This window comes from Coturnix japonica, chromosome 1 (assembly GCF_001577835.2).
Source record: "Coturnix japonica isolate 7356 chromosome 1, Coturnix japonica 2.1, whole genome shotgun sequence".
Classification (NCBI taxonomy): Eukaryota; Metazoa; Chordata; class Aves; order Galliformes; family Phasianidae; genus Coturnix; species Coturnix japonica.
The window spans coordinates 69,959,082-69,971,898 of record NC_029516.1 but is presented as its reverse complement, the minus strand read 5'-3'; the positions used below and the strand labels follow the sequence as shown (position 1 = coordinate 69,971,898).

At 38.7% G+C, this 12,817-nt stretch overlaps 1 protein-coding gene across 1 annotated transcript in view; it reads left to right on the top strand.

The window, feature by feature from the left end:
* The window catches only part of LOC107319155 (taste receptor type 2 member 40-like), a 1,321-nt gene extending 708 nt beyond the window's left edge, over positions 1-613 (top strand). Inside the window, exon 2 of the mRNA XM_015873803.2 lies at positions 1-613. Within this exon, the coding sequence (XP_015729289.2) occupies positions 1-328 (328 nt within the window). The 3' untranslated portion in view covers positions 329-613.
* The last annotated feature ends 12,204 nt before the right edge of the window (positions 614-12,817 follow it).

The window sequence follows — 12,817 nt, the reverse complement described above, 5'->3', positions numbered from 1 at the left end:
GCTGATTAGATCTCTGTGGAGGCACACCAGACAGATGCAAAATAATGCAACTGGCTTCAGGGATCCCAACTTAGAAGCTCTTACTGGTGCCATCAAGACAGTCTTCTCTTTCCTCCTCCTGTACGCTGCAAACTTTATTGTTTTGATTCTCATTTTATCTGACACTTTCGCACTTTCAAGCATTGAGGAAGCTGTATGTGTTGTTGTAGCAGCTGCCTGTCCTGCAGGACAATCTATGGTCTTAATCTGGAGCAACCCCAAATTTCGAGAGCTGCCCACTAGAATTTTGCACCACATAAGCTGTTGTGTCAGAGCTGGATGCAGCTGAAAGACCAGCCTGCTCTTTCCAGTTTAGTTCTGGATCAATTAAATTGAAGTCAACGTAGCTACAAAATAATGGAAACACAAAAGAGTAGATTATAGCCCTGAAATGACATCATTAAGGAGCTGAGATGTTAATTTGTTTGAATGTGATTCTTATGATGGATAGTTTTCTAAGTTTACTCCTTTTTTCACAAGATGATTGCCTGTCTGAGCAGAAAACAACAAAGCTAAGACTCAGACAGTAATTAAATCTCATGTTATGGTTTATGTTCATGCTGAGGAACCACTTTGGGAAATGCTTACCAAGTGTTTTTGACTGCTTGTTGATCCTAGATGTGGAATATCCAAGTTGATTCAGTAATTAGTAATCAGTATCTGTGTTGCCCCCCAGGAAGATGCTTTAGCAAATTCTCTTAAAGTGTATGATTAGGGGTAACAGGAAAAAGATTCTTCTAAATTTCAAACTTTTCTGAAAAATGAATTGAAATGTTATATTTCGTGCTTTGCTGTGGAGAATGAGCTCCTCAAATTCAGACCCAGTGGGGTCTGAACATCATCAAATGTTTCTAGAAATCAGAACATCTCCATCAAGTATCTCTTCACGACAGTGTGTCCTCTACTACTTTTCTGCACAGGGATTCCTTTGGCTTTAGAAGTGAATTGCAATTTCCTTGACAAATCACATACTTGTGAGTCTGAAACAACATGTAATTTTTTTCACTAGAAATGGAATCATTTCAACTTTTTCAGGTGGAGTGAAAATTTGGATTCCATATGTGGCTTGTGTCTCCTGCTGTGATTCACACTGGACTGAGTCCATTCTCTTGTGTAATATCTGATTGGTGTTGTCTCACATGCAATCTGTTTGAAGAAATTTATGTGTGTTTAATTGGAGTTTGCACTGAAATGTGATTTTTTTTTAACACTTAAATCCAGATAAGAAATTTTAAAATCCAGATTAAAAAAATATTCTGCTTGTTGTTTATCTTCTTGCAACATAAACTGGTTTTACGGGTACCAGTAGTGGCTTTTAGGCTGGTTTTGTACAATGCTTAACATAGGTAGTGAGAAATCAGGACTGTGACAATCACACCATTGTTAGCAAATCATCAATGAATCACAGTTTTTTATAGCTTAGCCCCATGGAAGCACACTTTCGGAGTTTTGATCTATTCTCCCTCCTCCTGTGTTGTCCATTTGCCAGCCTTAGGGAGAGAACTTCTCATATGTCTGAGAACAGGAACAAGCAAGATGTATGAGTATATTTAACCCATAAAACAGATATTTTGTCCTTCTCCAGGCTGAGTTATCAGTGATGTAGCTACTTAACAGGACGTCCTGAACAGGCTCTATCACATCAGTTGCCTTTCTTTTCACTTGCCCCCCTAATGAATAAATGAACTAGCCATGTTACTTAGTAAACATGACACTTGAAAGAGATTCCTGTGTTGTTTTTCAAACTCAAAACTCTTCCCTCCAAAGCTTTCTTTGCACTGTGTTAAGTAAAAATATTATCTGTACATCAATATGCATCTTGGAACCTAAGAGGGCAAGTAGATAGAATCACAGGAAGGCAAGTTTCTAAAAAACTACCTTCTAGTCTACCTTTCTTTCTGTAACTAACCAGTTAACCTAATTGCCATATTAATAACACCTATTCAAAATGTGTTTCACAAATAGTTTACTAAATCCTTCTTTCTTTTTGACAAATGATTAAATGAGATTGAAATGCATTTGTACAAGGGGAAAAAATACATTTACTAGTAGGAACAAAGTAGTTACCAAACTCAATGATTGTTTCAAGTCATGCATTTTATCTAATAATAGGTGTTTTTCTCTCTTATCTAAGGCTGGTTTATAAGCTAGAAGTTGGTTTCATTTCCTTCATCTTGAACTTACCAATTTGCAAGCTGAAGGAAGTTTGAAATTCATCTTATCAGAAGCTTCTGAAATGTCCCAGCTATTCCATACACACCTATGCTACTTAGGGGTACTGCCAGCTGTATACAGTAATTAAAACTGGGAAACAAGATAAGTTCACAGCTCATCCTATTGTAACGCTACCTTAATTAGATTATATAAATCATGTAGTGTTGTAGTTATTTTCATTGAGAATGAAAAAAAGAAATCCAAGGTATTCTGAGAAACTGCTGCAGTGTAGTTATAAAAAAGGAATGCTAGCACTTGGAACAAAGTTCTCTTCCATGAAGGAGACTTTTCTGTATTCCAACCCCTACAATTCTGTGATTCTGTGATTTCTGTAAGGTGCTAGTTTAATTAGAAATCTTTCTTTTGGCCTAAGGAGCAGAATCACAGAATTGTAGGGGTTGAAAGGGACCTCCAGAGATCATCAAGTTCAACCTGCCTGCCAAAGCAGGCTTCCTGCAGCAGGCTGCACATGTAGGTGTCCAAACGGGTCTTGAATATCTTCAGAGAAGGAGAATCCACAACCCCCCTGGGCAGCCTGTTCCAGTGCTCTGTCACCCTTACTGTGAAGAAGTTCCTTTGCATATTGGTGCAGAACTTCCTATGCTCCAGTTTATGGCTGTTTCCCCTTGTCCTGTCCCCACAGACTGCTGAAAAGTGGTTGTCCATGTCCCTTTGACTCCCACACTTAAGATATTTATAAATATTAATAAAACCCCTCTTGGTCTTCTCTCAAGGCTGAACAGACCCAGGTTGCTCAGCCTTTCATCATAGGGGAGATGCTCCAGGTCCTTTACCATCTTTGTGGCCCTCTGCTGGACTCTTCCCAGGAAATCCCTGACTTCTTTGTACCGGGGAGCCCAGAAGTGGATACAGCAAATTCCTCATAAACTACCATGTGATATGATTTTGGTTCCCTGAAGAAGTGGTATACATCTGCAACATTATGACTGTATTTTAACAAAGTCTGTGATAAGCTTTGAAATTCCTTTGTAGAAGACAGAATGATATTTTTGGTGTTATACTACATGGATCTGTTGGATACTGATGATGCAGAAAAGCACTGAACAAAATTATTAAGGAGTGATGGTCAGAACTTCAGTTCTGTGGTAATACCCACATAGTGTATTCAACTAGAACAGTAATTTGATTGTAATAAATAGCTCAGGCTAAGAAATGCAAAGATGTTCAGTGAAACTGACAGGTCACTACAGATCTTTCTCTCATTTGCATGCCCATAAACACAGCTGGAGTGTTCATAATTGAAATGTCGGAAAATATGAAACCCTGTCAACAGCGATTGGTACAGCTCCTTCCTCGCATGCCTTCCTGAAACAGACACTATGTGTACACACCAGCACATACTTGCATGTGTACACACCTACACCCATCTTACATGATGGTTCTTTGTACCTCTACCAGTGCATGTAAAAATGGAAGGCAAAGTTTCAACATTAACCTGGACAACTATTTATATCAAAATATACATCTTATGAAAATGCATATTTTCTTCATTGACATTTGGTTTTCTTTCATTTTCATGTGGCTTAATTTGTGGATCCTTGTTTTACTGTTTATCTAGTTAGTTCATGTGTTCTCTTTGGATTCATCTCCTGGCTTTTTACTTATGGAGGAAAACATCTTAAAATAGTACTTTTCCTGTGTGAAGAGGGGTTAAAATGGTTATATGCTTAGTTTTTAATTATTTTCCTCCATTCTGTGAAGCAGAGCTCCTTTCTTTTTTGACATCTTGAATACTATACTAAGCTTAGGAAAATTTTAATTTCAGTTACCATAGAATCATAGAATGGCTTGGGTTGGAAGGGCCCTCAAAGACCATCAAGTTCCAACTCCCCCTGACGCAGGCAGGGCTGCCAGCCTCCACATTTAATACTAGACCAGGCTGCCCAGGGCCCCATCCAGCCTGGCCTTGAACACCTCCAGGGACAGGGCATTCATTACTTCTCTGGGCAGCCTTTTCCAGCACCTCACCACTCTCTTGGTAAAGAACTTATCTTCAAGTTCTTGCAAAGTTTTATGTTGAATGAATCTAAATTACACTATGGGCAGTTCATAGTGATGGCATGTAAAGCATTTAAAGCGTATAAAGCATATAAAGCTTAGGAGCAGTTCACATCAGGTCCTCCAGATGTCCTTCTGATTCTTTACCCAGTTATTTCCCAACATGGTTTGAACAAAGCCTAAGATCATACTGCATAAGAGTAAGGCATGACATAACACACTCTAAAAGAAAGTAGGAAAGCTGAGAAAGAAAACAAACAAGACACATAATAAGTGTAGGACAGAGATAGCAAAAGGGCCAGAGCAAAAAAGATTATTGTATGGCTGATTATGAATACAATAGATGAGAAATCAGAAGGGAAAGTGTTAATTGCTGGAGCTTCAGCTTTTTTCAGAGCTCTGTATTATTTTTGCTTATCATCTGATTATGTGCTTCTTCCCTAGTAATGTCAGAGCTAACTGCACGCTCCAGCTCCAGGACAGACAGGATCGTCAAATTCTTCACTGTCTGACTCTTTCCATCCAAACAGACACAGGAGAATTAGGGCACTTTTTATTTGTAGCTCGTGTCACTTCTCAGTAGATTGGTTCTGTTATGGCAAAGCTGGGTCATCTTCTGGAAGTGTAGCAGCAAAGGTAGCATGTTCATAAATGTCCCAAATACTTGAATAACAATATAGCCTTTCTTAGGAAATGCAAAAACAAGAGAACGACATTGAATGATAGAAAAGTTTTAGATGCCTATGGATTTTCTCTGCTTATCTGAAAGCAAGCAAACAAACAAACAAACAAATAAATAAATAAATAAGATTAAAAGACTGTAATTCTGATGAAATCACAGGTATTTCTTTGTTCAGGATTTTTAGCAGAGTAATTCAGTCTTTGAGTCACACCATAAACGAGGCAAAATTTTACATGCTCTTGTGCTCATTGAACACAGACAGTTCTCAACAGTGAAGTGGATGACTTGAAGCCCTACGCTCACTTCTTAATGTATGCAGTATTTTAATTTATAAGTGAATGAAAGACAATCTTTCAAATTGTTTTGAAAATCCTTTATACAGTTATCATGTAACTGCATAATTACTTGCTTTTAATAATTCCTTACTGTAACTGCTGTTATAATTTCACCCCATGTTTATTTATCATTTCAAACACTTTGAAGACAATTTCCTAACTCAGTAATTTCCTAACTCAATTAAATTATCCAATTTTAACTTTGGAATTTGTTGGAAAAACTTACATGAATGATAAAATAAAAGTAGTCCTTTGATTTCTTTTGTCAAGTAACACTGTTATGAATTAAATTTTTCAGAGTTTAATATTCAAATGTACAGGCACATGGTATCTGTGTGGATTTATTATGATTTGTACAAGTTTGCATGAGAACAGTGAATGAGAATTTGAAAATAAGAGGACGACTATGACTGCTGTTATCTACTGTAGCTCATCTCTACTAATGGGCTAAGAAAACCAACTAAGAACTGTGCTTGCACTCTGATTACACCAATAGCTCAGAGATAGCGGGGTTTCAGATATTTCAGATAGCTACACATTTAGGAGAAGGCTACAGAGGCATTTGTCCTAGAAACATTTCTACCAATCTCATGTTTAGTAAGAGAGAAATGTGATTCTCTTCCCTTTCCTTATCTACTATCTTGAATACTTCTTCATGGGAGACAACCACGATTTAATGTCTTCTTCAGCATGATAACATGAAGGAAGAAAACATGCTCAGAGTTTTCTTAGCCTCGGGATATTTACTAACTGTGGAGTGAGTTGACCAAGGAGTAGGTTCTCTTCACTCACTTAGTAGGGATCCTTCATAGTATAATACTAATTGGAAATAACAGAGAACATATTTACCATTAAGCATTAAGTGAGGAGAATGGAGTCCTTGTTTCCAGCCCCTTCTCTATCCATGTTTGACTAATTTTAAAGAAACATTTGCTGGACAAGAATCCAGTAGAAACCATGAGAAAAGCAAAACAAAACAAAACACCACAACATGTGAAATTCTGCAGGTAGAGATTTAAATTTCTTCCTGGGAGTGTGATGTCATATTCATCTTTGAGTTACACACTCTTGGCCTACATTTTTCAACAGAACAATCCTAGGTGTCCTCTGTTCTTATACAGTCTACTGCTCCCTTGTGGGGATCCTGTCACCTTGTGTTACCAAATCAGTTTCTTATAAGAGCACTGGATATTGATTTTAGATAGTTCTGCTATATCCCAGGGTGTAAGATATTCAGTTCATCACAGACTGTCCAGCTGCCATTTACAAAACACATACACAGATAAAAATTAACCGGCACAGCTTGTAGTAATTTATTTCCTGTTCTTTCTGGGTGCAAGATGGAATTCTACAGAAAGGTGATATATCGGTTGACCATTGAATAAGATAAATTATACAAATAGGACATGCAAACAGCTGTTGGCTGTAGTTTGCATCTTTGTGATTACACACACATCTGTAAACAAATCAGTCTTCTAATGAGTGAGGAGAGATAGAAAATAGTCTTGTATCTTTGAGGCTTCCCCAGTGTTATGGGCTCATTAACTTAAGAGCAGCACTAAGATACTGATTTTAATATGTTTAATGCCTATATACTTAAAATACCTACATGAAAGATAGAAAATAAAGTAAGAGCATGTGTTGAAAATATGTGTAGTTATAATATAGATATAGTATGTAATATAAAAATATAATAACCACATAGTTTGCACTGTGATTACTTCCACAAGGGCAAATATACACATCAACTTTTGCTTCTTGACATCTTCCTGTTTTTTTTGTTTGTTTGTTTGTTTCTTCTTTTTTAACCTGAATTGGACTTCATGAAACTTATTTTGTCCCATAAAATAGATAAATACATCCCTCTAGGTTATGATTCACATACGGCAACAAATATAACTGAGGTAAATAAGCAGTTCATTACAGAGATGGAAATAAAATATATATATATATTAACTGTTATGTCAGTATAAGCTAGTAACTACAAAGAAAACAATTGTAAGGGGTCATAAAATATTTATTAAATCTAGTGAAAACATGAATTATAATTCCAAGACATAGTGAAGCTGCGCACAATATTCAAGGTGAGGCTGCACCAACACTAAATATAGCAGGAGAATCACCTCTTTTGACCAGCTGGCTGTGCTGTGTTTAATGTACCCCAAAATGTGGTTTGCCCTCCTGGCTACCAAGACATACTGCTGCCTCCTGCTGAGCCTGCTGTCACCAGCACACCCAGATCCCTAACTGTACTTGTGACTGGCATTTACATGTACTCGTAACATCTGGTATTTGCCCTTGTTGCACTTCATACAGCTTCTGATTGCCCAGCGCTCTGATCCACGTAGATAGGCCTTTCATCCCTCTTGAAAGTCAACAGTACCTCCCAGTTTACTACCATCACTGAAGTTGCTGAGGATGCATTCAAATCCTGCATCAAGAACTGGAAAAACATTTGTTTTGGTTTTGCCTGTGTGTGCATGTGGGCATGCTCCTGTTTTAATTTTAATATACTTATCTATTTTTGTCAATTAATCCATGCCACAGCATATTTTAACAACAATTTTTCCTTTTACTCCCAGTGAACTTCTAAATATCTCCCTTTATCCATGTGTGAGTTGTGAAGACAGCTTTGCCTCCAACACTACAGGGAGTGATGATTTCATACTTCTACCTCACAGAAGACTGTTCCAAGTGAGCAGAAACATGAAAGAATATGTGTTTAACTTGATCTCCAGCATGGCCAGCATCAGCAGCCCCATATTAGAGTCTCTACTGCTCTTCTACATATGTTTGGCAAGTCAAGGGCAGGGAGAAATATGTGCATAAACTTTCTGGACGACTTAAAGACTTGGTCTTAGCATGGTGAATAATTTGTAGGAGATTCACAGCATTCAGTTTAAGATTCTGGTACATGATCCGTGCAGCTCACCAAAAATGGAGGCTTCCACACATATCAGTGCTGTCAACATTTCAACCCTTTCAAACAAACAGGAAGGACGGAAAGCATCATCTTAGAGGAAGATTTCTTTTTATATTACTTTCAAGACTGCTGGCATCTGTGGTGGTGGTTGGTCATGTTAATGTTCTTTCCCGTTCCTTCTTCACACTAAGGAAGACATCTGTCTGAACAGCACCTTCAAGAGATTGAGCGTATTTTATGTAAATTTCCTGATTTTCTGAAACAAGTATATTGTAACATCTTATAGTTACCTGAAGTAGCAGTATGTATTGGTTTTGTCTGAGATAAAGCTAAATTTCTTCATAGTAGATGATGTGGTGCTGTGTTTTGGGTTTAGGATAAGAAGAATGTAGGTAACACGGTTTTAGTTCTTGTTGAGCAGTGCTTACACTAGGTGAAGAACTTTCGACATCTTGTACTGCTTTCCTAGCAAAGACACTGGAGTTCACAAGAAAATGAGAGGGGACAAAACCAAGACAACTGACCCAAACTGGTCCAAGGAATATTCCATACCATATGGCACCAAGAGAAGCACCTTCTGCTTCGAAACTGGCTGGGCATCAGTCAGTGGGTAATAATCAATTGCATTGTACATCACTCATTCTGTATGCTTTTATGAGTTTTACCCTTTCCATTTTTTTAACCTAATCTGGGACCCAAAGGGTTGAGATAACAACAGATCTGATCAGAGCATGTTAAAACAAAATTGTTATATACATCACAGTATTTTAATAGTTGTTGATCACAGTGTTGAATATCTATTCCTAGAGTTGTTATGTTTGTTCCCAGAATTGTGCTTTGTTGCACCTTCCTTGCCATATAGGCTCTCTACTGTGCTGTATATCATCTCTGGGTTTTAGGTTAAATGTATCACTTTGTTGTACTCTGTAACACTGGCTTATGATATGACGAAATTACTGGCCAGGAGTCTGATCTGGTGTTATGTACTTGGAATTGCTGTTATGTCTATATTTTTGGAACCATCTTTTCTCCTTGGGGGGGGACAACCAATGGTAGGAAAGACACTTCTTCACCCCCTCTTTCTCTTTCTTCTTCTCTTCCAAGTTATTGAGAATTTTGAACATCCTTGTGATGTTCAAACCAGCATGTTCCTATTTCTATGAATGTCTTCCGGGTCTTGTTTAAGATTAATCAATTATTTAAGAATGTCCCCACAAGTATCTGTGCTGAGGCAAGGAGCATGGGATGGAATGAGTAGGTACCTAAAACAGTCGACACCTCTAGTGTTTTGGAACTTGCATTCTTAAACAAGTGCAGAATCCTGAAAAAAAAAAATAAAAAATGAAATATTTGAAAGAAAAATGCTGTCACTTTTGCAATCCTGGAGAGGTACAAATCACTGCAGGCTGCTGGGGCCTGGCCCAGGCCTTCCAAGCCCTGTTCAATACTATTCAGCTGACTCGGGGGGAAGAGAAGGTCTCTGGATATGATGATAATGCAGCAGGCCCTATGGCTGCTCCAACTTCTGCAACAGGCCCTGTGGCTGAACCAGAAAATGAACTTATGCTGTTATCAGTTGCTCTTACAAACAAGACAAAACAATGGCTGTGAAAGTCAGCTTGCTTAGTTAGTAAAGAAACTCCAACTGAAAAGGGGAAGGAGGAAGAAGAAGATGCAGAAAACTACAGCAAGTAAGGACATGACAAGAACGGGAGAAGGAGAGGAAGAGGTAGGTAACGTAAAAGAGGCAGTAACCATCTTAGCCCCTAACCCTAGGGAGAGCTATAAGAGATATGAAAAGAGCAGCAGAGTTTATGACTTGCTTTTGGAAGTTTTTGAAAAAGACATTAGTAAGGATTCACAAAAGCAAATAACTCCAGATAACATCATTTTAGATGTTGCCATTGTCAGTTTGAGGTACAGAGATTAACCCTTCTCAAAGCCAAAGCTCAGGTTTAACTTAACCACAGGATACATTTAGTTTCTGTGAAACTGAAAATGTCTCCAGCACAACCTGAGTAAGGTAGAAGGGTGTTTCCTTCCTAACTGCTCATTTTCCTTCACATGCCTCCAGCTTTACTTTAGTGTTGAGTATATTAGCCCGTTCTCTTAGGAAACATCTCTCTTTTATTTAAAGATAACAACAGCTCAAAGACACACAGACTGTTAGAGCCCAAAATCCAGATTTGTAGAAGCCTGTGTTAACTGAGAACCACAAGATATGTGTTTATATGTGTTTATCTTTCTCATCCAATTTCACAGATGCGTGAAGCAAATTTCTAAAGACCTGGAGGTTTTTATTATTTCGTACAGCCTTCTGAACAAAAACATCTGTACTCCAATTCAATCCAATTAATAGCACAATAGGACATATATATAAACTGGGTTAATTTTTGTTTGTCTAGTTGGTTAGTTCTTTACCTGTAAGTCTGGTTATTTGGAAATTTACCAGAAGCTCTGAGAACCCTGTCTGGTACGAAGAGAGTACGATGGCTTTTTCTGAATGCTGCAGAACAGCAATTGCCACAATTAGGACAGTAGCCCCTCCATCTGCCTACCTTTCACCTGATGAGGAGGCTGATGGAGGTGAATATCAAAGGTACAGCATCAGCAGCTCCAGGATGATAGTCACTGAAATACTGCCAAGATTGTCTGGGTGGAGAATGGCAAATTAGTGACAAGTTGCTATGCTTTCCCAATTTCAGTCTGAAAACTCTGTACCTCTGGAGTCAAAAGTGTAGAAAACGGTTCTAGAGAGATCTGGCTCCCACCATTTGAGGAGAACATTGCGTCATCATGTGGTAGAAGGTATAAAAATAATCAGACGAGCTGTTTACACCCTAGTTACGTTGTAGCAAGCAGTATATATTTCAATTCTAAATTTTAAGGAGCAGCAACCAAAACACTGGCATAATATTCACATAAATAGAACTGGGTTCAGAGGTGTTGGAGCTATATATTAACACTGCAAATAGAAATGTTGAGATAGGAGAGCATCTTATGGGACATGTGCTGGCTCAAGGCTCTGCTCAGATACTTAATTTCTGACATAAATGCCCTGCATGTGAAATTGCAAGCTGTGCCTATGTGTACAAAGGGAAAAACAGTAGCCAGAAATCAGGAAATCAAAGAAAGGTGAGGTAGGTGCTGGGGGGCAGCATGGAAAAGCCTCCCAAGAGTACATAAGGCCTGTAGACTAGCAGTCTTCAGAATCCACAAGAACAGATACATTCAGAATTGGCCCAAGCCAAACTCCTAGGCCAGAATCCTAGCTCCTATGCCTGGATTCCAGGGTGGCAGTCAGTTTCTCCTGGTAAGTATTTAGCAGCCATTTTATGTCAATATTTTCTCAATATAGTCAAGCTAACCCTGTAGTAACTCTGATCAATTATATAGAAATATGAAAGTATTATATAGAGAGAAATATGCCAGATCCAGTGAGAATATATCCTCAAAGTCTTCCATAAAACATTACTATGTATATGTAATGGAAATGCTATTTAACAGCTTGAAACAGTTATTGAGCACCTGATAGGAAGAAAGAGGAGGTCAATTGGATGCAATGCATCTGAGTGACTGAAAGGAGTGGAGACAGGATCCACCCCTTTGCAGACCTAATTTAAGGGCTGGCAGTGAAGACAAGGGTGTTTTGCTGGAGGTTTCAGCGTACATGAGGCTTTCTGAAGTTAAACAGGTGAGTTTGTTTTTTGTTTTGTTTTCCCCTATGGCTGTTGCTTTTGAGGGAACCCACACTTGCAGAAGCTTGGGATCTTGCTACCCTGCTGTCATTGGTGTGCTCTCATTTGTGTTACACTTGGTGAATCAGGCAGTCATGACAGCAGTGTATGTACTCAGGACATGTTCTTAGAAGGACAGTGTGTTGGCTAGTTGTTGGGACCCTGTAATACCCCAAAGGAGGAACTTCTTGGTGAAACCCTGAAATTCCTGGGTTCCCCATGGTTGAGTGCTGTACGGATTACTGGAGAGTGAGGGCCTATAAGAGACAATGTTGTCATTATTAAATCCTCATCCAAGATGGCAGGATTTTGGAATAAATTAGAGCAAATTTTCTTAAGAACTGAGGTAAGAGTTGTAGTGATGTCCTTTATAGTATGTCTGCTCCCTGCCCCTGTGAACTTAAAACCAGGAACCCATAAAGTAGAATAGTCTTGGAGGATGCAAGCAGGACTAAAGTGATGTGGTCTACTTGCACCTTGGGGGAGATTATTGGAGGTTGGGAGATAAGTGGTCCCCCTGGTAATACATGGTCTTCAGCTATCACAATCAAGACTCCTGTACTGACTGCTAAGGGGACCTCAATCATGTCCCTATGGGAAATCAGGAACTCGCCCCTCCTCCCTGCTTTGGTACCCAATATAGGTATGCAGTCTCAGATATAGAGCCAAAGGATATGGTACAGACATCTGCGGCATGCCCCCATCCAGAAAAGACAGGAAGTTCTGTTACTTGTGTCCTAAGTAGGACGGTCTTTCAAAAGCTTCTACCCATACTGTTCTCGGGTTTTAATCAAATAAGGAAAGCCTGAACAATCTTCACCTCAGAGTGTCATTTATTATTCACAACATTACCAATGGCAATAAGTCC